Below are 26,263 nucleotides of genomic sequence, written 5' to 3' on the forward strand. Positions count from 1 at the left end.
TATTGACATTTAAGTGACATTTATGAAATCAAAGAAACATTTTGTTTAAAGGGATAGTTCACCCAAAAATGAAAATTCTGTCATTAATTACCCTCATGTCGTTCCAAACCCATAAGACCTTTGTTCGTCTTCGGAACACAAATTAAGATATTTTTGATTAAATCCGAGAGCTTCTGACCCTCCATAAGAGCTTAGAGAGCAATGCAACTGAAATGTTCCCAGACCCAGAAACGTAGTAAGGACATAGTTCAAATAGTCCATATAACACCAGAGAAGAATTGTTGAATAAAATGTTTTGTTGTATTTGTTTTTGCACACAAAAAGTATTCTCGTAGCTTCGTAAAATTACAGTTCAACCACCGATGTCACATGGACTATTTTAATGATGTTATTACTCTGCGTCTCTGGGTCTGGGTCATTTGAGTTACATTGCTCTCTATGCCGGGTCAGAAAGCTCTCGAATTTCATCAAAAATATCTTAATTTGCGTTCCTAAGAAGAACGAAGGTCTTACGGGTTTGGAATGTCATGAGGGTGAGTAATTAACCTAATGACAGATTTGTAATTTTTGGGTGTACTATCCCTTTAAGGTCTTGGGGATATCTTGAAAATAAAACAATAAACCTTGTAGCCTATAAATAGCATCTACAAAATTGTACAGAATATCTTTTTCTCTCTGAAGGGGTTTTCTGAGGATGGTACGGGGGTCACCAGGGGGTCCTCTTTTGCATGGGACTCACAGTAAGCCATCAGCTCAGCTGCTGCTTTAGATACCTGTGCAAAGAGATACATCCCATAAATGTGCTTTTCTGTGTATTTTCTTTTCCTCTTGAATAATTTTAAATAATTTTGTAATCGAGTATGTTAATGAATAAATCTAACATAAATTATTTAGCATAAAGATGCGTCTTACCATCATCCTGTCAATATTAACCTCCAATTTCAGTTGTTCCACTGTTTTTCGTGCATCTGCAATCTTGGCCATGTTATTAGACATTCTGCTTTCTTGTAGACACCAAATTAACCCTGCAGGAATACAGCAAAACAAACCCCAGGAGAGTCCAGCTAAATGCATCTGGTAGATTTAATTCAAGTTTATTTGTATAGCGCTTTTCACGATGCAAATCGTTGCAAAGCAGCTTTACAGAAAATTAAAGTTTCTACATTATATTTAGTAGTAGCTTATCAGTGGTGACTATCTCAAGTTGATGTCCATATGGCAGAAATATACGGTAAAAATCAAGCAGTTAGTTAATGTTGTGTAATCAAACACTGTTAACAGCAATGATTATATGTTGCGATCAAACTTATAGCAAAATTTGGTAGTTTTGTATGTTGTCTGAGGGTTGGCATCATCTGAGGTCTTCTGGGGGTTGGTATAGATAACAACTCACCTCCAGTTCTACAGATGTCTGATATTTTAGTTCCCTAAGAAGACAAAGCTATTAGCTCCTCTAGGCTATTAAAGACATCTCTGTTGCAGAGTTGCAGTAATTGTTTTGCTGGGTCTCAGCTGGTTGTGCTTTGGATGAGGCTCAGAGGGAGAGGTGAAACAGAGGAGTGCAGAAATCCTCTAGAGACCACAAATAATCTGCTCGCTTATTAATATACAGTCATATAATATGCTTCACACTTTAACATTAAAGTGACAATTTCACAAAATTCACACAGCTTACTTTTAGCTCAAAAGCTGAACAATATGTTGTCTGAGAGGTTCTATTGAAATGAACGGTTTATGCATTTTTAGAAAAGTTTTGAGGGCACTTAACTTTTTTCTTCATAAATTTAGCACACGGAAACTTTGTTACCAGAAACATATTTCCATATGGAAATCAAATCACCACCAAAATTTGAGTTATGCAGTTCTAAAGCAATGCAATATAATGTGGCATAACTGTTTGTCGTATTATATTACAGTTACTGTATGTTACATTATATTACAAAGCATTATCTATTTTTAATACAGCATGCTGCTTATATATCTTAATGACTTACCACAGCTGATCCAGATTTATCCGTGATTCTAGCAGAAGAAAAGTCTTGTTATCGTAGATAGTTTGTTGTACACATTACGACCTGCAGGAGTAAATGAAGAGATAGTAAGGAATGGAGGGATGGGAAAGGCTGCCGCCTCTTATAATTAGCTTTTATTCCTCCCCCATATTGGGCTGAAGAGGCAAGTCACAGGCATCATGGGGTGTGACCTTCAGCTGAATATCTCAGTCATGCACAATGGCGTATGAGTGATACCTGCCACCACAATAAGCTGCACTGAGCTATTATGTTGAATAAAAATTGTAGTTTCAACAGACAGATAAAACATTCATAAATTATTGAACTGAAGAAGATCAAATAATTCATGCAATATGGTTTCAGTAAAAGAGAATCATTTTAATTCTTTGTAGAGTATATAAAAGCATGGGGTCTGGGCTAAAGTTATACACCAAATGATAATTTTCATGCCCGACTCAAACAAATGTTTGCAACCTGTCAAGACAGAAAGCTATTAATCCTGCATGTGATTACTTGCACTATTGTTTCTCTGTATTTATTTTTTGATCTTTTATTATTTGTGAAAAGTAAATATTTGCACACTAGATTAACATGTCCCTCTTGATACAAATCCCACCCAGAGGATGTGACACCAGGAGAGAAACTATGCTTTGGTTAAGTGTTTCAGTTCTCATCATTAGTACCTGGGGAAGGATTGCCCGTTGAGCTCACTGCAGGTGGCTCCAAGCTCTTCTCCAGGGCTTTAATGTCAACTGGCTCATTAGCAGCTGTTCTCAGACATGATTTATTGATCTACATGTTAGTGCAGATGTGAAAATTGTAGCTAAATCCAGCACTGAATTAGGTACCGAAAATTCACTACAACAATCAGCTTTGGCATTTAAATATTTAATCATACAGCTACAGGACTTAGTATATTTGGATACGCATTTAAGAACTCGCCACTACTGGTTGTAGTAAAATGTTTGCACACAGGTTATTTCTGAGTAAGGTGCATTTCAAAAATCTAAATATCCATAAAACATAAATTTACTTGAGAAGAAAAACTGCAAAATCTGTCATTTTCAGAGAACAAATATATTTTTTATTGGTAACACTTTACAATAAGGTTCATTAGTTAACTACATTAGTTAACATTAACTAATAATAAACTGCACTTATACAGCATTTATTAATCTTTGTTAATGTTCATTTCAACATTTACTAATACATTATTAAAATCTTGTTAACATTAGTTAATGCACTGTGAACTAACAATGAACATCTGTATTTTTATTAACTAACGTTAGCGAAGATTAGTAAATACAGTAACAAATGTATTGCTCATGGTTAGTTCATGTTAGTTAATACATTAACTAATGTTTAACTAATGAACCTTATTGTAAAGTGTTACCTTTTTATTTAACATATTTATATAATTTCAAATTATTATAATTTTTTTTTAATAAAAAAAAAAAATTCTCCTAAGGTTGTTTTACACATAAACCTCACTAAATTTTTGTTTCGATTTATGCTTAAAACAAGAAAAAGAAAAATGACTTGAGGGGAACATGAAGTAGGGAAACATAATTTCTAAACATAAGTCCTAATATTAGCTTACACAATTAAAATTTTTAAAGCACGTATATTTCGCTTTTAAATGTTTAGATGCTTTTACTGAAGAAAAAATACTGATTGAAAGAAAAACAAATTCTGTTGTGGTGACCCTCACAATAGGATATATTCTAATGTGCACTTAATTATGTATATTTTTTAATGTGCATCAGTTTTAGGAAAACTGTTATTGTTTGTTTCATGTTTGTTTAATCCCAACTTTCCATACAAAAGTGAAGTGATCATAGTCAAGTCAAGTCACCTTTATTTATATAGCGCTTTTAACAATACAAATTGTGTCAAAGCACTTAACAGTATCAAATTGGAGGATAGAGTGTCAGTAATGTATAATGATAAGATTAAACACTCAATTTTCAGTTAAAGGCATTTCATTATTGAATTCAGAGATGTCATTGTCTAGCTCAGTTTAGTTTAAATAGTATCTGTGCAATCAAATCGGCGATAATCGCTAGAAATTAAGTGTCCCCTCATAGAGAGAGAGAAAGAGAATAAATCCATGAAAATATGAGACATGAACATTTTCAGGTTGACTAAGACACATTCTGAAGGTTTAAAGTTTTATGTAGCAGTTGCAAATATCTGTTTTTCATGAACGACTAGATGCATGGATTATTTCTTTTTGAACTGTTGGAACTGCTGTATAATGGTTTTGATATTTACCTACTTTTGAATGTGTTCACTTTCAGGAATAACAATGCATAAAAGTGAAATTAGATTTCGCTTTCAAATTTCAAGCACTGATGTTGGTTTTATTAACTCATTTTACTAAAAGGTTAGGTTTCAAAACTTGACTCAATCTTGCAATACTTTCAAAACCCTTGTGAGACTGTTTCATTACATTTAATTCAATAAAAAAGAATCACGCACCAGGTCTTGAATGTTTCTGCATCATGTTCATACAGAGATTCCCTGCAGCAACATGTGGTGTTTAATTCACTTGCAGGAATCAAGCAGAATTACAGAGCAGAATTTTACATCTGAAAACAGATTTACCAGGGTTACAGCTGTTCTCTTGTGTCTTTGACATTATATCTTAATGTCCTTTCAGCCTCTGTCTTCAGCCTTCATGCTTCACGTCTAGCAGGTGCAGTAGTATCCTGAGATGGAATCGTTCCAGTCTCCAAAAAGGCCTTTCTGCACTTCTTTAAGGTGGTACACGATGCCAGCAGAAAACTTCTTCTTATATCCTTCCTTCTTGGATTTAGACCACACAGTCAGGGAGCAGCCTCGGCCCACCACAAGAGAAGAAAGCCGGTTATTCCAAGCCCATGACATGATGGGGATGTCTTCATCGGGATAAACGTACAGGAAACTGCCAGTACAGCTTTCATCATAGTAGTAGCTGCTGTCCTCAAACATCTGGGCACAGAGCTTGCTTCCATAGTCATCTTTCAGTGTGGCTGGGTCGGGACATTCTGCATTGAGTCCCTCGAAGCACAGAGCTGCCAGGAGAAGAGCGATGACCCCCTTCATGTTTTCAGCGTGTTGAGTGAAAAGAGATCTTTTGCACTGACCTATATACACAGAGTTTCTCCACACGAATGACGTGTGTGAGAAACTTCAGATTGTCCAACAGACTCTGTGAAGGTCATCTGCAGATTTTACACAAAGTTCTTTCACACACACAGGTAAAAAAAAAAAAATGCAATTCTGCAAAAAATGCAAAATGTGTATTTACATGTATTTATATTAAATCTATATTAGCACAAATATTTTTGCTCATTTTTAAAAATATATCTGAAAAGATTTGGGTTATATAAAATGGGTTATCAGTAATTCAGTTGGACATAACATACAAATTGTTAAATTTTTTAGACTTACTGTATGTTCTGTTTATTGTCTTTTTAATTAGTTTTAGTGAACTGAGAATGTAATTTTAACAAAAACAAACAAACATCACAGATGTTTACAAACCACAATGCCATGTCTGAATGTGCCGACACTTATGTAACAACGTGTGGAAACCGGCAATATACAGTGACTTTCTGTCAATAACTGAATCATCATTTAGAACAGCAGTAGAGAAATGTGAGTGTTATTGAATATTTGGAATTTTTTAAAGTTTTGAAAATTTATAGATATATCTTCAACAATTAAAACAAAGCATTTCATTGATAACAAGATTGTAACATTTGACTGTGTATCACTATATCTGAGCTTCTATAAATAAAATGTTTAATAATGAGATCTAACACTATATCATAATCTTGGTGTTAGCATGATTTTAAAAGGTTGAGTTCAAATTTGGATGCCAAAATTAAAATGATTGTGTAGGTTGTTACTCCATAAAATGACATTAATTTTGTCACATACATTATTGGATGTTAATGTGATTAGTTTAGTTGATTATATGTCACTATACACTGCGTTCCAAATTATTATGCAAGTAATATATCAGTAGGATTTCGGTACAATAAAGAGTCAGATTTTTGTTTGTGTTGTTTTTCACATCTTTTTAGTTAACTGGTATCAATCTCAGACAGGTTTGTTCAACAGTTTGCCAGTTCTTCTTAGGTAAATGGAAACCCTACTTAAAGAGGTTTTCCACATTATTAAGCAAGTTACAGTTCTCATGAAATATGGTGAGGAAGAAAGATCTTTCTGAAGATGAAAAGTATGAAACAATGCAATGTCTTGCAAAAGGCATCAAAACAAACAATATTTCGCGAAAAGCAAATAGAAATTATTGAACTGTCAAAAGATTTGTGAGTGACTTAGAGCACAGAAGATCTTGGTCAGATAAAGATTTATTGAGGAAAGTCTTTGTCAAACAAATGAACTGTATTGTAATACCAGCTGTAAAAAAAAAGCCACTGCTGAGCAGCAAACAGGTGTTTGAAGCTACTGGAGTCTCAAGATCCTCTTCATGCAGACTGGCAGTTGTGTGTAAAGCTGCGTTTCAGTCACTGCTAACCAAACCTCACAAAGAGAAACCTGCACGGTGGCTGTAGAAATAAATTTTCAAACTGTTTATCACCATGGTATTTATGCAGCATGGCATAGTGTGTTGTCCTGCATGAAAATCCTTTTATTTCCGAGAGCACTATTCTTCATTTTATACCACAGCAGAATATGGTCAGTTATGAATGCCACATATCTTGCAGAAGTCATTTTGACACCCTAAAATGACCTTACATCTCACTTCCCAATATTCCAACCCAAATCATCACCCACCGCCTCCTTGCTGATGTTGCAGTCTCATTGGAATAGGATGGCCATTCATCAGAAATCCATTTATCTGGACCATCCATTGTACTGCAGCATTCATAAGTGAATAAAACTATTTAAAAACAAGTCTTCATGTGTTTCTACAGCCACCGTGCAGGTTTCTCTTTGTGAGGTTTGGTTAGCAGTGACTGAAACGCAGCTTTACACACAACTGCCAGTCTGCATGAAGAGGATCTTGAGACTCCAGTAGCTTCAAACACCTGTTTGCTGCTCAGCAGTGGCTTTTTTTTTTTACAGCTGGTATTACAATACAGTTCATTTGTTTGACAAAGACTTTCCTCAATAAATCTTTATCTGACCAAGATCTTCTGTGCTCTAAGTCACTCACAAATCTTTTGACAGTTCAATAATTTCTATTTGCTTTTCGAGAAATAATGTTTGTTTTGATGCCTTTTGCAAGACATTGCATTGTTTCATACTTTTCATCTTCAGAAAGATCTTTCTTCCTCACTGTAACTGTAACTTGCTTAATAATGTGGAACAACCTCTTTAAGTAGGGTTTCCATTTACCTAAGAAGAACTGGCAAACTGTTGAACAAACCTGTCTGAGATTGATACCAGTTAACTAAAAAGATGTGAAAAACAACACAAACAAAAATCTGACTCTTTATTGTACCGAAATCCTAATGATATATTACTTGCATAATAATTTGGAACGCAGTGTAGACTAATGTTGCATTCAGAAGAATCAAGAAAGAGAAAATAAATGTTTATGAATAATGTGCTTACAGAGATTCCCTGCACATGCTATGTTTAATTCATTTGATGATCTTAAAATATCACTTAGAGAGATAAAATAATGCTTGTATACTGACTACATTGAGCACTGATCTGAAAAGTGTTCTCTTTAAGATATTATGCGTATTAATGTCCTTTGAATTGTTCCAATCTGCAAACAAGTTTTCTTCACTTGGTGGTAAAAAAAATGCCAAAGAAAACCCAAAAAGAACAGAACAGCGAGCAGATAAGCATCATGTTGCATGAACCTGGCACAGAGCTAAAACAAACTTACTGAGAATCCTTTGGTTTACTGACAGATGCTCTGAAGGTTGAGAATTCAAACAGCTTTGGCCATCAGATAGCTAATTTACTCTAATGTAATCTAACTTAATATTGTTTCAGATGAAAACAGCCTCTTGTCTGTCATTCTTGCTGAGTCTTAATAGTGCTGTTTTACTGTAAATGGTTTTGTAATTTTCATTCAAATTACTACTATTATTGTAACTGACACCATATTTCACACAATTTTATATTCCGCACTGAAAAACTATAGACTACTTGATGCATTGTGTTAATTCTGTTACATTTTGACCTAGGCTATTTTATCGAGAATGATAAGCAATTTTGTTAAATTATTCTTACATTCATTTTTATAATGTTTTATAATTGTATTGTTTTATGAATAAAAAGGTCATTTGCACAGCATGTCAGGCTGTGTGATTTAGTTTGGGAATTTCTGCAGTTTTTATTTGTGCATACAGGTACAGATCTTGTTGCAAACGGTATCTACAGTAGAATCTACTTGTTTTGGGGTCGGGCATTGTGTATTCAGAGCAGCTATAAAGCCATTATCATCTTCATGTTTTCACTCTCTTTAGGGATTGTCCTAGATTTGAATGAAGACGATCCATTTTCAGTGTGAGAAACTTTAGATGGGCCAACAGATGCTCTGAAGGTTAGTTTCAACAAACCTAAAAGCAGGTCAGTATTTTCGTTCATTCATTCATTCATTCATTCATTCATTCATTCATTCATTCACAGATAGATAGATAGATAACTTTTAGGCTTATTCTGCGGCGTTTTTTGACGGGTTGTGTCACGGAGCTGTAAAAACGGTTACACTCACTAAGGCTACATTCACACTGTCAGTTTTTGGGATTGACAACCGCATTTACTTACAGGTGTGAGTCTCGAAATGTCCCGTTCACACAGCAGCTTAAAGTTGCGTTTGGAATTCTGTCTGTATGAACGTGCAAGCCCGCATTCCTTACCAGTAACCATAGCAACAGTGACCGAAGTAATATCAAAGATGGCGAGGTCCATAAAACTGAAAGTTTGGTCACTTCTGACATGACAAGAATGTTAATGAGTCAAATAATAGATAAATAAAATTATATTTTACTGCCATTCTTGCAGGAATGTAATATAAAACAACAATGCAGGAACAACCATACGTTTTCTCTTGGCAAAAACATTTTCTCAGTGTGGATAGAAGGCCAAAACGTTGAGAAAAAGATGCATTTTCAAATGTATCTAGATTAATATGGATGTAGCCTAATATTTACATTAATAAATCTGATGACACTACTCTCTCCTGTTACTTTTACTCTGTTGCTATATATAAGTTTAGAATATATGAGTAACAGGAATGAAAGTAACAGGATTGAGATTTTAGGATAAAATTAGCAAATACATATAATCTAGCCACATGGAGTACATGCTAATATTATGAGAATACTCAGCAAATTATAGTGATTCAACAAAGATTTGTGTTTTTAAAATAAACAAGTAACATCTAAGAAATAATTTAGGTAGGGCAGTATATTTATATTGACGCTCCCAGCCACCGTTACAATATCATCAAATATACAGAAAAGAAAATAAGACCACATGCTTTCATTGCCTTCAGAAGATCCAGATGTTGCAATATTATGTTGAAAATGTGTCTTGTGTAATTTTCCCAGTTTTTTAGAGGAAATGTGTTAGGGAAACAGGACTGAGTGAAAACCTGGGGACACGGATATAATGTATTTTATCCAAAATATTATACATTTATTTTGAAATAAATGTATTTAAAGCACAGATGGGATATGGAGGTATATGCAAAGTGCAAAGTGAAAATGATTTCTGAAGGATTTTAAACATTATATTTCATGTTAAAATGTAGCGTTAGACACTGGGGGCATGTAAAAATGCTATATTTTCAGTGTTTTAGGTATTTGTAATAATTTTAAAAAAATGCATACTTTAAATTTGCAGAAACTTTGCTTAATAATAAAATGTATTTTATGGTTAATTTTTATGCTTGTTTGTACCTACAATGTCCTGGGACAGAAATGGCACGATAGATAGATAGATAGATAGATAGATAGATAGATAGATAGATAGATAGATAGATAGATAGATAGATAGATAGATAGATAGATAGATAGATAGATAGATAGATATAGTGTGTATAATTTTTGCAATAGGCTATTTGCACATTATCTAGTCAGGCATTGTGCTAATTCTGTAACATTTTGGTGTAAAATAGCCTACAGAAATTTTTAAATCTAAAATATTGTTAGTGTTCCTTTAACGTATTTTCTTTAAAGGAATATAAACTATAATTTTATTAGTTCATTTTGTTATTTATTTAATTTTTTCCTGTTTCCATTCCAGTTTGTTACATACCAGTATTGTTTATTTTGTATTGTTTATAAAAAAGAAAGTCACGGGCTCCCGTTGCCGGAAGTGGCGTCATTTCAGATCTGTTTTTTTCCTGTCGTGGCGGGAACGCGCGCTACTCACAAGAAACATGGATGTTGAAATGAAAGAGACAGAGAGTGAACAAAGTCAAGCCGACGGACCGCCTAAAAAGGATGATTCTGCACCAAAACCCTCAACGAATGCTTATGAACTACCATGGTACTGTTTGTGAGCTGTATTTGAATCACTTTAATGTCGCTAAAGATAGCAAGCCTGTAGCTATGTTTACAGCAACTGCCAAGCTCGCTTTCCTCTGCAGCTGCATGTTCGCTGGGATGAATAAGTGTGATTATTAATTGTGTCGTTATTATTAACAGGGTTGAAAAATACAGACCTCTGAAGCTGAATGAAATAGTTGGAAATGAGGAAACTGTCAGTAGACTGGAGGTCGGTATGTTACATACTGATTTGTCTGATGTGGTCAGTAAGGTTAAGCTTCTTGAAGTGCTGACATGTTTCCTCTTTTGCCCTGTTATTGTCGCAGGTGTTTGCAAGAGAAGGAAATGTGCCCAACATCATCATTGCTGTAAGTTAAAATATGCTTTCACAACCAGGTGCCATCTGAATTTACAAATGATATGTCACTATGCAAAATGAAGATAATGTTTGTTTAGGGTCCTCCTGGCACTGGAAAAACAACCAGCATTTTGTGTTTGGCTCGAGCTCTTCTTGGTCCAGCTATGAAGGATGCGGTGCTTGAGCTGAATGCCTCAAATGACCGGTAAGAAACTTAAAGGGATAGTTCACCCAAAAATGAAAATGTGATGTTTATCTGCTTACCCCCAGGGCATCCAAGATGTAGGTGACTTTGTTTCTTCAGTAGAACACAAACGAAGATTTTTAACTCAAACCGTTGCAGTCTGTTAGTCCTATAATGCCAGTCAATGGGCACAGAATGTTTGAGAGAGAAAAAAACATGCACACACTAATCCAAATTAAATCTTGCAGCTTGTGACGATACATTGATGTCCTAAGACACGAAACGATCGGTTTGTGCGAGAAACTGAACAGTATTTATATCATTTTTTACCTCTGATAATCCTCAATGTCCAACCATCCTGAGCTCATCCACAACATCCGGCCGAGTGACGCGTCAACAGCTCTGGAACATAGATATATATATATATAGATATATATAGATATATACGTAGACCCTTATGTATCGCAGCCCATAGAAACAGTCGCTAATGAGGCATCTATGTATATATGTCTATGTGCCAGAGCAGGTTGACGTGTCATGCGCTGGATGTTGTGACAGTCGGACATTGAGGTTCATCAGAGGTAAAAAATTATATAAATACTGTTCAGTTTCTCGCACAAACCGATCGTTTCGTGTCTTAGGACATCAATGTATCGTCACGAGCCACAAGATTTAATTTGGATTTGTGTGTGCATGTTTTTTTCTCTCCCAAAGATTGTGTGCCCATTGACTGGCATTATAGGACTGACAGACTGCAACGGTTTGAGTTAAAAATCTTCGTTTGTGTTCTACTGAAGAAACAAAGTCACCTACATCTTGGATGCCCTGGGGGTAAGCAGATAAACGTCACTCATTTTTGGGTGAACTAGCCCTTTAAGCTGAGTGTTTTCCAACAAGTTTTCTGTACATCCAATATTTTGGATGATCATATTCTTATTTTAATGTCTGTTAATTAATGTTTAATTGTCTGTTATTAATTTTAGTGGAATTGATGTTGTGAGAAACAAAATCAAAATGTTTGCCCAGCAAAAGGTTACACTCCCTAAAGGTCGCCACAAGATTATAATCTTGGATGAGGCTGACAGGTAAGAGTAATTGTTTTCTTAAAAATATAGATTTTTAATAAAAGAGATTTAGATTTAATTTGCATAATAATTTTAGAGATATATATTTAAAAATGTATACATTTAAAAAAAAAAAAATGCTTCATGCAGCTATGTTTTTGTATTTCTAAAACAGCATGACCGATGGAGCCCAGCAGGCTCTCAGAAGAACCATGGAGATCTACTCCAAAACCACACGCTTTGCTCTGGCTTGTAATGCATCAGATAAGATCATAGGTGAGCGACACGGCACATAAAACACTGATTGTAATAGATTGACATTTAAATCTTTGATGACATGCTTCAAATGAACTAGAACACTGAAGTACATGGCAGCGTACACACAACAGTTTATCTTCTCTTTGGATTGCAGAGCCCATCCAGTCCCGCTGCGCAGTGCTGCGTTACAGCAAACTCAGAGACGACCAGATCATGATGCGCCTGACGGAGGTGGTAGAGAAGGAGAACTTGCATGTCACCAATGACGGCCTAGAGGCCATCATCTTCACCGCTCAAGGGGACATGAGACAGGTCAGGTCAATTATCTTTTTCTATTTTCATGTGTGTTATGAACAACAATAATAAAAAATAATTAATAATAATACAAATTATATATTACATGTTAATTTATTCATTTAACGTTAATTAATATTTTAGGTAGGGAAATAATAATAAAATAAATTCACATTTTAGGTTGTTATTCTTCATTCTACAATGTACAATATTAATAATAACAATCTAATTTTAATTTATTTTTTTTACCTGCAAATATTAATTTATTGTTGTTGTAACGCACATTTTTCTTTTTTATATACTTATATTTAAGGTTTATAAATTTTAATAAACAATTTACATTTTAGTAAACAATATTATTGTTATTATTATTAATATGAACCTTTTTAATAATTTATTATTATTTACCTGCAATGTTAATACGTTGTTGTTATTATTATTATTATTATTATTATTATATTTAATTTTTTTTAAACTTTATTTCATCTAGGCTCTGAATAACTTGCAGTCAACAAATTCTGGATTTGGTTACATCAACAGTGAAAATGTGTTCAAGGTATTTTTGGATTAATTTTATTTTTTGTCTTTTTCTAATGCATGGAAATCATTTCCGTATAAAAATGTGTTGGTGATAAAGTACCACCACTGTTGCTTCTGCAGGTGTGTGATGAGCCACATCCTCTGCTGGTTAAAAGCATGCTGGAACACTGTGTCAACGCCAACATTGATGAAGCCTACAAGGTACCACGAAACATTTGCCCTAGAAAATATTCAAGATCAGTTAAAAAAAATGACAGACCCTGAGTAAGACAGAAATGGTGCGTCTCTCAACAGATCATTGAGCAGCTTTGGTCACTCGGATACTCACCAGAGGACATCATAGGAAACATCTTTAGAGTGTGTAAGACCTTTCAGATGGCAGAATATTTAAAGCTGGAATATATTAAGGTGTGTATCGCCCTTGTAGTGTCTCCCTAAGCAGCATTTACATTAGCTTTAAAAGTTTAATTTAGTAATGTATTTGTATATATTGCAATGACATCTAACACAATAGAGTCCATGTTTTCACCATTCGATGTGAAACTATCATATATCAGTGATGTTACAGAGATGCAGTTATTGTTATCTGGTCTCAACATGTTAGCCCACATGAGGTGACCTGCTCTACGTAAAATAGATTAGCTATTAATTGGCTACTGTTGTGGCATAAGTGTTTTAATGTTGGGAAAAATTACTTTAATAAAAACAGGAATTGTACTATGTTTATTTTAACTACACTGTAACTACACTTTTGATTCTCCAGGAAATCGGCTACACGCATATGAAAGTGGCAGAAGGAGTGAACTCTCTGTTACAGATGGCTGGGCTGTTGGGTCGCCTGTGCAGCAAGACGGCGGCACCTGATGCAAGCTAAAGACAAGAGATGCCATGAAATGATCACACTTCAGCCTCATTGTTCTTAATTTCCAGAACATATACTAAGACTTTTATATTTTGAGAAAAAAAAAATCATAGTTGTAAAAATGACAAATTACATTAATAAAAATGTACAAAATCCTTTGGATGTTTGTGAGTGATGGCCTGTTTTTGGTGTCAAAAGTACTTAGCATAGTGGAATGAATTCCATTTACCTAGTGAGAATTTGAGGCAGTTCCACGTTGTACCATATGTCAGAACTAGTATAGCAGAACAAGTGACAGTTCTAGAGGTTTCAATTTCAACCAAGTGACGCCAATGACCATTTCAGAGCAAGGGAGGAAATCAATGATCAAGAGCAGATGTAGATGCCACATTACACTGTTTATTTGTATGCCTCTTGCCTCTTGCCCTGGTAGCTTTTTGTTTCATTTGTAATGAAAAGGGCAGGGTACTCATCTGACTCATTTGTCACATCTCTATGAAACTGGCTTAAAATTTTCATTGCGCAGCTCTTGATGTGTATCTCTCATGTTTAGTACTTGTGTTGTGCAAAATATTTTAGACGTCTTGCAGTAGTTTATAGCACAGAGTTGACCGCACATTCACATCTTAATTGACTCCTTCAAGAGGTCAAGCAGTACACTTTTTAACATTTTAATTTAATAACAGTAAATGCAACCAAGATCAAAATTCTGATACAAGAAATGGTTCCTATTCACTGTTTGAATTCATTCACGTAGTCTGGTTCATCTGAATAAAGAGGAAAGAAAAGTCATTGGTGTTGTCTGATAAATGAATCGTAAAATGTTTTATTAATGTTATTGGTTACCATAAATATTACCATCTTCGCATCTATGGTCCCAGTTTTCATAATTGCAGCTATCTGCAAAAACATTGTCAAACAATAAGCAAAGAAATGTTTTTCTAAAAACCATAAAAAAGTTAAAATCTCAAATTGTTCTTAATCTCGATTATATGTATTTTAAATAAAAAATATTTTTAAAAAAGAACAAATGTATTATATGTGTGTGGATAGATAGATAGATAGGCTACATATATATAATATATAACTGGATTACTGTTCTGATAACATGTTATCTTACTGTTGAGTCCTGGGTGACATTGTAACTGAGCATTGTTATTGTTTATCGTTATTGATGAAAGTTATAAAGAGGTACCAAATGTAATTTTCTAAGCTAATAACAGATACGAGAATCACTGAAAACACCAACCTGAGTCAAGTTGCACGACTGGTGTTGGAAAAACATTCTCGTATGTTCCTGTGTCCAAATCTGGATCCATAAAATGAAGCATTTCATTAAAACAACTGCTTCAAGCATTTTGTTCATTTGTGCAGTGAATCACACATCTGTGAGCACTTTTTCAGTTTTGTGATTAGTGGCCTCTCTCTTTTTTTTTTCTGGCATGTTTACAAGTTTCTTGGTGCTCAGTTTAAAATGTGTCACTTGACCTCATTTTTCCTGTGAACAACTGAAGAGAGTGAACTGTGTGAAATGGTTGCATTAGACAATGACAATCACCAGCACACATTTACCTGTGTCGTCCTCGTTTGCATAAAGCGAATTTGGAATTGGGTCCCTATAAAAAAAAAAAAACGTATGTGTATCAAAGACAGAATGTACAAATAATTTTGAGCAAGCTTAGCTTTTGTAAAATCTTAGACTTTACAGAAAGACTTTACAAAAAAAAAGAGAGAAAGTCTTTGCTTAGTATCTTGTAGACTTGTTTTCCTCACAAAAAAATAAAAATAAAAATACTCACACATATGTTGGTTCCAAGATGCCATTTTCTACTGCAGAAACAAAAACATGAATTACTGTAGGTTATAAGTTTGTATTTAAAAATGGATGCCGTAATGTCTTACGATCGCAATAGCGATGGATCTTACCATCTGTAAGGTTTTGATAACTCCATTGGGTGTCACCTGTTTGGAAACAAAAATAAATGAATAAACAAATAAACCACTCAAAATTTTGGATACATTTTAGAAAAAGACATCCTAAATTGGGACCACAGAGATAAGTTTAAACATCCCAAATTTAAAAAGAAAAATTCTTACTATTCACAGGCCTGTTCATCGGTGATCGCCTGTGAAAATAAAGTTTATCACGCATCTAACATTTTCTTAATTTTGATTTTTCTATTATGACTATTACGCAAAGATGGCAGTTAATATTGTTCAGTTAATCATTACAGATTCTGAATGCTTTCAGTTATGTACAGAAACATTTCCCCCCACCCAATAAAGTGGACGTGAATATAAAAGTAAATAACACTAAATAAACAACAAGTAGCTGCACTGACTACTGCTAAAAAGATCTCACCTTGAGGTTGAAGGCATCTCTCTTTGGTTTGGTCTTTGCACTAAAAATATAGACACGATATGAATAAAATCTCATTCTTGGCTAATGAAAAGCGCATCTTGAATCTCAGCTTTCCTCTGACAGAAAATGTGTGTAAAAGTATGTGCTTTCTATTAATATATTTAGTGTCAGTGTTTCATCTTTAGAATAAGTCAATAATGAGATGTGTTTTCCTCTTCAGAATGTTTTAAAAGTGGACATCGTTTACCTGTCGTATGTTTTCTGCTTTCAGCATATTCACTGTCCTGATTGCTGAACACAAAAAATAACATAATTGAATAATTATATATATATATATATATATAGTGTATATATACTGTGTAATTGTTAATTAACTTATAAATATATAAAACATTTTTCTTACAAGTCATCTTGGTCATACAGGTCATTGTCCTCTTGTTTCATAGCTTGAAATAAAATACAGCAACATTAGACGACTAAGACGTGACCATGGACGACAAAACCAGTCTTAAGTGTCAATTTTTCGAAATTGAGATTTATACATCATCTAAAAAGCTGAATAAATATGCTTTCCATTGATGTATGGTTTGTTAGGATCGGACAATATTTGGCCGAGATACAACTATTTGAAAATCTGGAATATGAGGGTGCAAACAAATCTAAATATTGAGAAAATCTCCTTTAAAGTTGTTCAAATGAAGTTCTTAGCAATGCATATTACTAATCAAAAATTAAGTTTTGATAGATTTACGGTAAGAAATTTACTAAATATCTTCATGGAACATGATCTTTACTTAATATCCTAATGATTTTTGGCATAAAAGAAAAATCAATAATTTTGACCCATACAATGTATTTTTGGCTGAATATACCCCAGCGACTTAAGATTGGTTTTGTGGTCCAGGGTCACATATATATATATAGTGCACAATTAAGAGCTGAGAAAAAAAAAAAAGAAAAAAAAAGGATTTTATTTTAGCTGAAAGTATTGCGATGTCTGACTACTTACAAGATCTCTTTCCGCAGCACAGACATAGAGCATAAATACAACCAAGGCAGGCCAGAGAAACAATAGCAAGGAGAACTCCTTGCTGGCTCTGGACTTCAATCATGCCTTGAATAAAAAGATTCAAAAAGATTTCCTTAGAAGATATAATTCTCTTAAATCTCCTTTGACACTTTCAGAGGTTTACCATTTTCTATATATAGACTATATATATATATATATATATATATATATAAAAATCTGCATATGAGAACAAATTTCTTTGTTAGCCATTCACAACCGCAAATACAGCTCTCACCATTCTGACACAATGGCACAAAAGATTAGTGCACAAGATAAGAGAATTTTAAGTATGTGAGATGATTCAACGTGATAGTGTTCCATCAAGCACTGTCAAATCTCAGTGTTTGAAAAGCCTTCTTTTTCATCAGCAACTAACTGAACCACAGAATGCAAGTTATGTAACCGTCGAAAGTTTCTTTCTTTATATATATATTATATATTTTTTTTATAACAAGTCATTTAATGTGAAGAAATGCAAGTATCTGATAGCATCGAAACCAGCTCTCCCCGTGTTACAAATTAAAAAGCAGTTTTCTTCTCATAAGCAATTCAAACACGCCACACAGTTTTCTATCAATCACATAGCGTTGAATTATGAAGAGTATTAGTAAGTAATCTGTTACCTTTAGAGAGGCCTTTCACTCCATCTCCGCTCTAATGGATATTGCTTGAAGTCAGATGAAGGACTAATGAGAGCAGTATGAACTTGTGTGTTTCCTGTTTCAAACTGAATCTAACCACATCCGTGCAGCACCGTGCCGGACACCAAGAAGCCAAGACCCCCACAAACCCACAGCAACACACAAGACACAGAGGTGAAAACTGCTTCAAAGTCTGCTTGCTACATGTGTGTTCACTGTCATACAAAATGTCAAACCTTTGAAATGCAGCCCTTTCATTAGCATTTGGTGACAAACTGTTGCAATCAGTATCATGTAGAACCTGGTTGTTGTTTTCTTCAAATGGAGCAGAATGTGATTTCGAGCAGAAAATCAAAGGCAGAGTCTTTCAGACATGAATTCTTAGAAACTGAGTTTATAATGAGCTAACATACGTTGGAGGTTCTATCGAAGCTGATGAAGGCTAGTTAATGGTTGCAAGACAGTTTTTTAAATGAAAGGTTGATGTTTGTTATTTAGGGTTTATGACGTTTGGCATCTGAGTCTGTAGGTGGTGTGTGGGTATGTTTTCCGCTTTTTAAGCATCTTGTAAGATTGCTTTCTTACTACAACAATGGTGTAACAGTTGACAAGGACCTTCATTTTGAGATATACTTAAAAATGTTATGCTAAGAGGGTTAAAACATTATAATTAATTAAAAGTCCATGTAATGTATTATACAGTATAAGTATAACTTCTTCAAACTAAATATAAAATAGTGCACATGTAAGATATTTTTAAGGCACAGCTTACATGCGTGCGATGTGCTCAAATCCAGAGGTGATCGAGTTTTTGCTGTAGCCGCATTTAAACTTTGGAACAGATCGTTATCTTTTCTCTTCAAGCTACAACTTGTGATGTTTTTATGCCCTGTTTTTCACCCTTTGTGTCTTATTGTTTTTATCATTTTTGCTTGTACATTGTACAGCACATTGGTCAACTGTTGCTGTTTTTATAAATCAAATTGAGATTGAGATATGTTTGAATAGAGCATATTTATTTAACAATATGTAGAAAACATGATTTAGATTCATTTATTTGTATTTATAAATATTTTAATAGCATTTCACAATACATTTCCATTTATTAACATTATTTAACTGCATTAGTTAACAGAACTGACAATAAATCAGTTAGCATAAAGCATTAATTAATCTAAGGTAATGTTAAATTCAAAATGTACTAATCTATTATTAAAATTAAAAGTTGTATCTGCTTTTATTATTTGATGGACCTGAGCTAACCTGAACTGACAATGAACAGTCAAAGTTTTTATTAACTAATGTTAAAGTTAACAAATATTAATAAATACTGTAACAAAAGTATTGCTCATGGTTAGTTGATGCATTAATTAACATTAACTAATGGAACTTTATTGTAAAATGTTACCGACTTTTAAAAAATAATATGTAAATTTTAGAGTTTGCATATATGCGACCCTGGACCACAAAAGCAGTCATAAATCGCACGAGTATATTTGTAGCAATAGCCAACAATACATTGTATGGGTCAAAATGATCAATTTTTCTTTTATGCCAAAAATCATTAGGATATTCAGTAAAGATCATGTTCCATGAAGATATTTTGTAAATTTCCTACCGTAAATATATCAAAACTTAATTTTTGAGTAGTAATATGCATTGCTAAGAACTTCATTTGGACAACTTTAAAGGCGATTTTCACAATTTTTTTATTTATTTTTTTGCACCCTCAGATTCCAGATTTTCAAATAGCTGTATCTCGGCCAAATATTGTCCGATCCTAACAAACCATACATCAATGGAAAGCTTATTTATTCAAAAAAATATGACTGGTTTTGTGGTGCCTGGTCACATATTACATTTTTTATGGACAGACTTTATTATTATTATTAAATTATGTGAATTTAATTCATCATTATTAGACCTGACGTGTTATTGACGTTATTACATGGAAAGATTGAAGACCACTGTGTTTTTCCTCAGTAATAACCAGAATGGAATTTATTTTTTTTATTATTGTAGCAGGAAGTGATGCTTGGAAATACAGACATTTTGATCTGGTGTTAAATTAGTACAGAATTCTGAGACTCATCGAATATCACCCCACAAGATGGGGAGCTGATCTTTCATCATTTTATTTTAAATGTATGTGATGGTGTCGAAACTTATGGGAGGTGTTCTTCATGAAGCTTTCTCGCTGCCCCATATGTGGAAGCTCAGCATTCTGTTGTGGCTTGAAGAGTGGAGGCTGTGAATCTTCAGTAAACAGTGGATGACACTGAGTGAAAACAATGGAAAGTGTGACTATGAGCAAACATGACACTTCACTGCAAAATATTCCTTCGTGAACGTCATTTTTACCATTTGAGTTGTGATTCAGTGATGACTTTCAGTTAGTGGGACTTTTAAAGTCTGAAAGCACCAGTAAAATTGCTTTTCTATTTTCATTGTCATTTATACTGTATTATCAGCAGAGGGAAAAGATGAACTGAAAAGTTTATATATTCCAAGTGTCTTAAGTTTGACATGTTTGGGTCAAACCTGATACCCAGCATGATGTTAGAAAGATCCAAAGAGTGTATTGTTATATTAATCAATGTCACAGATTTATTTATAACATAATATAATATAATGTATTAACAATACATATGTTATTTTTATTATTATTTGATTAGTGACTGACACTAAAACAGAATCATAAATATTTCTTACTCATCTTCTATTCTTTGTTTCAAAATGTTCATAATCTTCATGAGCTTTCATTTCATTTACAGCTTTGAATTAGATTTTAAATCCCAGGTTTTGGCCTCGGATTGGAGCGAACAGTTTGTATGAAAACATTTGTGAATACTTACAGGCACTGCTGCTCAGGCTGGAGGACATGTAACTGCTCCCTGCACCGAAGGAGCTTCCTGCACCTCCTCCAAAGCCCAGTCCTCCACCGAGTCCCAGGCCTAGACCCCCAAGACTACCTCCTAGGCCTCCGCCCAGCCCAAATCCACCTCCTAGACCTAGACCGGCACCTCCTCCCAGGCCTGAGGCACCTCCACCAAAGCCTGCACCTCCTGCACCCAGGCCTAGACCTCCTCCTCCAGCCGCTGCTCCTCCTCCGACCACAGTCTTAGACATGTGCACGGTAACACCACCTCCAGATTTCAACCTGGTCCACCAGACAGATATACAATGTGATTGTTGAGTGAACAAAATCTCATCCACTCATGTTAAACGACCTCACCTGTTCTCCTCACTGTCCAGGAGTTTTTTATAGGCTGTGATTTCAACATCCAGTGACATCTTGCTAGCGAGAAGCTCCTGATATTCTTGACCATAATGAGCAATTTGCTAAAGAAAAAAAAACATTTAGAGTCTGAGTGACAAACTAGATTATTTCATTGTTTTATTCTGTAATAATTACTTAGTGTTTATCACTTAGTCTTCATTGATTTATATATTTACCTTTCTGAGATCATCAAGCTGGGATTTGAGAGTAAGAACCTGATCCTGGTATGTTTCCGTGTGAGAGCTGGTGTGAACTTCTGCCTCCTCCACCTGAGACTCCAACTGCAAGTTCTGTTAATGGAAAGGACATCAGTTATTCACAAGAACTTTAATCTAGGGAGTTTTAACCCTTTGTGACATAGCATAGTAAATACTTACCAGAGATTTGAGCCTCTCCATCTCTCTTTGCACTGAGTCAATCTGCAGTTTGTAAACTCTGAGCTCTTCTTTGGCTGAGGTGAGTGTTTGAGACGTGGGCTGAGAGGATACAGACATCATGGAGAGCTAAATAGCCAAAAAAGAGAAAAAAGGTTGTGGTGGGTTGACCTTAGCTTTGCACAAAGCATGCTATTAGACCTGCAATACAAGGACTCGCCACTTGGGGGAGGCAGTTTGTAAAAGATTAACTCCGTTTCACCGTGAAGTGGTATAAGTTATTCATTAGGAACATTTTATATAATGTATGTATTAGTATTTGGCATCACATTACAACTAGGTTCTATATGTTAAAACTGCACTAGATAAATGAAGATTGAGAACATTTTCTCTGAATGAATCTTAATTTATATAAATAATCTTTTGTAATATATCTATTATATTATAATTGCATTTTATAAAACTCAATCTAAATATATATGTTAAAATAATTAAATAAAATAATATTATATAAAATTATTTAAATTTATTAACATCTCAGTTCATAAATTTGAACCATAATACAAATATATTTAAATAGTATATATGTTTAATACGTTTTTCTGTTAATGATTTATTTAGAACCACATTATAAAGACATTTATATAATACAGTACATACACACAATTTACATGTGATATATGATATAATTTAATGTTAACTATACAGTTATATATATATATATATATATAATAAATATATTATAATATAAATATTATATAAATAAATAAATAAATATAATTAGAAAATAAATATAAATATAATTACAATACATTAAATAAATACATCATTTAAAAAAAAGTTTGTATTTTTATATATGTGTGAGTGTGTGTGTGTGTGTGTGTGTGTGTGTGTGTATATATATATATATATATATATAATAAAAATAGAAATAAAAAATAATTAACTAATATTATAGGCAACCTTATTTCAAAATGTTACAGTACCTAATATTCTAAATGGGAATTAGTAGTTTGCATATTAAAGAGCAAAGGTTTCTTACACTGTCCTGCACTGAGAGGAGGGCGTCCTGCTTGCTGCGCTGAGCCAGGACTTCGTAGTGAGCTTTGACTTCAGTCAGCGCTGAGGTCAGATCCTGTGCCTGGGCTGCGTTATCCACTGAGATAGACACTGCTGACTTCACACCACCAGTCACAATGTTCCTCACCTCTTTCACTTTCTAACACACATGCAGACAGACAAACACAAGCTTAGGCCATTGGGAAATTAATGATCCATTTTAACACTGCTGAAACAAATGAAGGCATGTTGAAATAAATGGAGGCACAGAGGTATCCTGCAGACTCACAGCGTCATACACCTGTTTGGACAGAGCAATCTGATCCTCCAATCCACCGATGCTGGTTTGCAACTCAAAGATGGAAAGGTAGAGATTATCCACTTCCTAATGGAGGAGAATTTGTGAGAGTCATTCATTTGTAAGCCTTAAAGTACCATCCTGATGATGTATGTTTCGTACCTCTTTCAGCGCAGTCCAGTCAAGCTCCAGAGTTTTGGTTTGAGAAGTTTCCTCATCATACCTGAAACAATAAAGAAGGAGAGAATGTGCAGGTTCATCAGTAATTGTCCTCTTGTCTGGTCCCTTCTTACCCAAAGGGCATATTTTACCTGTGACAATGACCCAAGCAGGTGGTCAGAGATATAAAGTCTAATTTGAGAAAGTTTAAATGCCTTTACATACTCATTTGCACAATTACTTTGGCAATAGAGATGAGCACTATTCATATAGAGTATTAAAATCAAACCACAAAGTGCCAATAAGAAGGCAGAACTAATATCGTTGAGTAGAATATAATTACAAATGTGTTCTCAAATGTAATGAAAAATTTTATTGAAAGATAAAGGTGCTTCTAAAATTAGTTTTAATGTCAGGTAATTAAAGTTTCTTTGATGCAATATTTTTAACTAGCTTTCAAAAGTTTGGGGTTGGTATTATTTTTTAATGGGTTTGAAGAAGTCTCCTACAGTAAGAACAGTAATATTGTGAAAGATTATTTCAGCAGTCTTCAGTGTTGTTATCAGTTTTGAAAACAGTTGTGCTGCTTAATATTTTTGTGGAAAATATGCTACATTTTTTTCAGGATTCTTTCCTTTACAACATTATAAATGTTTTCTTTGATCAACATGATGCATTCTCTCTGAATAAAGTCCTAATTACTTTAAAAAAAATCTTACTGACCCCTAACTTTTGGTTAATTTTTTATTAATATACATTTTTTAAATTCTTGAAAGTACGTTTCTTCAGATTCTGTGGACTCACCTGGCCTGAACATCCTCAATAATGCCTTTATAGTGCTCAATCTCAGCAATGATGGCCTCTTTAGTAACAGTGAGGCTGTCGATCTGGGATTTATACGTTCCGATGGCAGAGGTCAGAAGGATGGAAGTGCTAGCAGGTCCACCTTGCTCTGGGTTAGTAAACATGGAAATTTTGGCTTTTAGTACTGCGTTGTGCTGCTCCAGAAACCTGGCCTGTGACACAACAAAGTTATAGTCATTAGAACCTATCTGTAAAAGTCTTTTCTAATTACTGACCATATCAAATATCAATCTTGATATTTGTAAAAATGCTTGTAAATAAACCCAACTTTTACCCACCTTATCAATGAAAGATGCAAATTTATCATTGAGGGCCTGCAGCTCCTCCTTCTCTTTCAAGCGTGTGACCTGCACCGTGTCCGGTGATGGGAGTGTTGGGTCGATGCTTGGCATTGGACCGACACCGACGTCCACCGTAGTGGTAGAGCTGATGAAGGATGGGTTGAAACCATAGCCTCCGATTTTAAAGACTCGGCCACCTAGACGGGCTCTCAGTGGAGCCAAACCAGCCCTGAGCCCCGCTGCTCTGGCTCCGCCGGCACCCAAACCGAGGCCTCCACCGAGAGCAAGAGCACCTCCGCCGAGACCCAGTCCAGCTCCCGCACCAGCTCCAGCCCCAAAACCTCCACCAAAACCTCCTCCCAGGCCGAGACCGACTCCTGCTCCGCCTCCTCTCACCAAGCCGAGCGAACGGGACAGAGCCGAGCTACCGCCTCCACCTCTCCTGGCTCCAGAGAACAGACGGTTGCCTCCATAGGTGGCTCCAAATCTGACGGCTCCCCCACTGATACGCAAGCTTGACTCTGTCATATCTGCACTCAGAGCTGGGGTCCACGTCTTTGCCGAGGAGTCCTGGTGCTCAGTCAGGATGCCTCAATCACACTTTGTTCTTTAAATACCCAGCTCCTTGAAGGGCCGCCCAGAAAGATTTGCTGTTGTCAGTGAAAGTCCCGGCGGACACACAGGCAAGCGTCCCCCCTGAAGGCACTTATTTCTCTCCAACATGTTTGAGGTAATTTAACAGCCTTGGTATGTGGGACTGAGAGAAATACAAACCCTGCAGCAACTCTGTGCACATTTAAAGAGACTATAATATGATTGAAACTAATTTTATATTTATTTATAATCTAATTATTATTATTTTCAGTGTTCAAATCAGTTTTGTTGCTTAATATTTTTATGCTGGAAACTGATACATTTTTTCAGGATTCTTTAAACATTCTTCAATTAACATTAATAGACTGTTCGTTCAAGTTTATCTAGTTTTTAAACGTTCTAAAAAGAATAGCACAACAACATCATTAATACATTGTTTATGGAATGTTTCTCTGAAACATTTTAGTAGGATTTATTTATTTAAAGTTTGATTCAGAAGGTTTGGAGAACATTTCCATAATGTTTGCAAAATTATTAAATGGAATGTTCCATAAATGTTGTCTCTAATGTAAACCAAATAAAATGTATTTTAAACATTTTAAAAAACTGTACGTTTTGAACATTCAGAAATAATGTTTTCATAACATAATGGGGACATTAATAAAACATTCTTAGAACATTTTTGTAACATTATAAATGTAATTTGAAATGTATTGATCATTTTAATGCATCCTTGTTTGTGTGTTTAAATGGAGTATCATATGATTGACATTTTGAAAGTCATTTTATATTATTGTATAGTCTCATTATTATTATTATTATCATCAGTGTTGAAAACAGTTGTGCTGCTTAATATTTTATGGAAACTGATACATTTCTTTCAGGATTCTTTAAAAGAAACTTGAAAAGAACAGAATTTCCTGTGCAACTTTACAAACATCCTTACTGTCACTTTTGATCAATTTAATTCATCCTTTAATGCAAGAGCGCATCGTATGATTGACATTTTGAAAGTCATTTCATATTCGTGTTTAGTCTTATTCAAACGTGCATGGGAGATAAACCGTGAATTTCGTGTTACTGAGCTGACAAGCCTGTAAGAGGAACCTGTCATAAATCAAGATGGCTGTGACAGTGAGGGGCAGGTGAAATGTATTTTTTTGAACCCAAAGGATAAATTGGAGTTGCTGCAAAATTGCTGACAGGTATGCAGCATGCTGTAACAGCTTCCAGAGTGTAATG

General features: G+C 34.6%; 5 protein-coding genes across 6 annotated transcripts; 1 reads left to right on the plus strand and 4 right to left on the minus strand.

The window, feature by feature from the left end:
• Positions 1-307: 307 nt before the first annotated feature.
• On the minus strand, positions 308-8,872 carry gng8 (guanine nucleotide binding protein (G protein), gamma 8). Its single transcript, XM_058759123.1, has 4 exons — positions 8,754-8,872; positions 1,995-2,075; positions 913-1,025; positions 308-773 (listed from the first exon to the last, which is right to left on the minus strand). Exons 3-4 carry the CDS (start codon positions 994-996, stop codon positions 645-647), a joined length of 213 nt encoding a protein of 70 aa, XP_058615106.1. The 5' UTR covers positions 997-1,025; positions 1,995-2,075; positions 8,754-8,872; the 3' UTR covers positions 308-644.
• On the minus strand, positions 3,869-5,208 carry LOC131529408 (syncollin-like). Its single transcript, XM_058759122.1, has one exon. It carries the CDS (start codon positions 5,097-5,099, stop codon positions 4,704-4,706), a length of 396 nt encoding a protein of 131 aa, XP_058615105.1. The 5' UTR covers positions 5,100-5,208; the 3' UTR covers positions 3,869-4,703.
• Positions 8,873-10,317: 1,445 nt separating the features above from the next.
• rfc2 (replication factor C (activator 1) 2) lies at positions 10,318-14,196 on the plus strand. Its single transcript, XM_058759119.1, has 11 exons — positions 10,318-10,481; positions 10,640-10,709; positions 10,807-10,848; positions 10,937-11,043; positions 12,006-12,107; positions 12,262-12,362; positions 12,499-12,656; positions 13,129-13,194; positions 13,299-13,379; positions 13,473-13,586; positions 13,942-14,196. Exons 1-11 carry the CDS (start codon positions 10,372-10,374, stop codon positions 14,050-14,052), a joined length of 1,062 nt encoding a protein of 353 aa, XP_058615102.1. The 5' UTR covers positions 10,318-10,371; the 3' UTR covers positions 14,053-14,196.
• Positions 14,197-14,666: 470 nt separating this feature from the next.
• si:dkey-183i3.6 (LAT2 domain-containing protein) lies at positions 14,667-18,618 on the minus strand. 2 transcript variants are annotated; one of them, XM_058759121.1, is made up of 12 exons: positions 18,095-18,613; positions 17,412-17,516; positions 16,806-16,848; positions 16,650-16,693; positions 16,403-16,442; positions 16,138-16,166; positions 15,967-16,002; positions 15,840-15,870; positions 15,613-15,656; positions 15,290-15,349; positions 14,899-14,940; positions 14,667-14,807 (listed from the first exon to the last, which is right to left on the minus strand). In XM_058759121.1, exons 2-12 carry the CDS (start codon positions 17,512-17,514, stop codon positions 14,773-14,775), a joined length of 507 nt encoding a protein of 168 aa, XP_058615104.1. In that variant the 5' UTR covers positions 17,515-17,516; positions 18,095-18,613; the 3' UTR covers positions 14,667-14,772. The 2 variants fall into 2 exon arrangements, with proteins under 2 accessions (XP_058615104.1, XP_058615103.1); XM_058759120.1 differs by having other exon boundaries at positions 14,670-14,807; positions 14,887-14,940; positions 18,095-18,618.
• A 1,064-nt stretch (positions 18,619-19,682) lies between these two features.
• si:dkey-183i3.5 (uncharacterized protein LOC566445 homolog) lies at positions 19,683-25,067 on the minus strand. Its single transcript, XM_058758519.1, has 10 exons — positions 24,425-25,067; positions 24,087-24,298; positions 23,286-23,346; positions 23,115-23,210; positions 22,809-22,985; positions 21,770-21,895; positions 21,569-21,682; positions 21,348-21,454; positions 20,968-21,272; positions 19,683-20,390 (listed from the first exon to the last, which is right to left on the minus strand). Exons 1-10 carry the CDS (start codon positions 24,953-24,955, stop codon positions 20,371-20,373), a joined length of 1,749 nt encoding a protein of 582 aa, XP_058614502.1. The 5' UTR covers positions 24,956-25,067; the 3' UTR covers positions 19,683-20,370.
• Between the last annotated feature and the right edge of the window lie 1,196 nt (positions 25,068-26,263).

Source organism: Onychostoma macrolepis, chromosome 21 (genome assembly GCF_012432095.1).
Source record: "Onychostoma macrolepis isolate SWU-2019 chromosome 21, ASM1243209v1, whole genome shotgun sequence".
NCBI classification, from domain to species: Eukaryota; Metazoa; Chordata; class Actinopteri; order Cypriniformes; family Cyprinidae; genus Onychostoma; species Onychostoma macrolepis.

Bases quoted from the DNA above. Each gene is read 5' to 3' on its own strand.
- gng8 (XM_058759123.1), bottom strand. From the start codon at position 996: ATGTCTAATAACATGGCCAAGATTGCAGATGCACGAAAAACAGTGGAA. The intron at 774-912 runs GTAAGACGCATC...CTCTTTGCACAG, and splicing joins TTAATATTGACAGGATGATG to GTATCTAAAGCAGCAGCTGA.
- LOC131529408 (XM_058759122.1), bottom strand. From the start codon at position 5,099: ATGAAGGGGGTCATCGCTCTTCTCCTGGCAGCTCTGTGCTTCGAGGGA.
- rfc2 (XM_058759119.1), top strand. From the start codon at position 10,372: ATGGATGTTGAAATGAAAGAGACAGAGAGTGAACAAAGTCAAGCCGAC. The intron at 10,849-10,936 runs GTAAGTTAAAAT...ATGTTTGTTTAG, and splicing joins TGCCCAACATCATCATTGCT to GGTCCTCCTGGCACTGGAAA. The intron at 11,044-12,005 runs GTAAGAAACTTA...TATTAATTTTAG, and splicing joins CTGAATGCCTCAAATGACCG to TGGAATTGATGTTGTGAGAA.
- si:dkey-183i3.6 (XM_058759120.1), bottom strand. From the start codon at position 17,514: ATGATTGAAGTCCAGAGCCAGCAAGGAGTTCTCCTTGCTATTGTTTCT. The intron at 15,657-15,839 runs GTGAGTATTTTT...TTTTTTTTATAG, and splicing joins ATCTTGGAACCAACATATGT to GGACCCAATTCCAAATTCGC. The intron at 14,941-15,289 runs GTTGGTGTTTTC...ATGTTTTTGCAG, and splicing joins AGTCGTGCAACTTGACTCAG to ATAGCTGCAATTATGAAAAC.
- si:dkey-183i3.5 (XM_058758519.1), bottom strand. From the start codon at position 24,955: ATGACAGAGTCAAGCTTGCGTATCAGTGGGGGAGCCGTCAGATTTGGA. The intron at 21,683-21,769 runs GTAAGTATTTAC...TTCCATTAACAG, and splicing joins TGGAGAGGCTCAAATCTCTG to AACTTGCAGTTGGAGTCTCA. The intron at 21,273-21,347 runs GTGAGGTCGTTT...CTGGTGGACCAG, and splicing joins CTGGACAGTGAGGAGAACAG to GTTGAAATCTGGAGGTGGTG.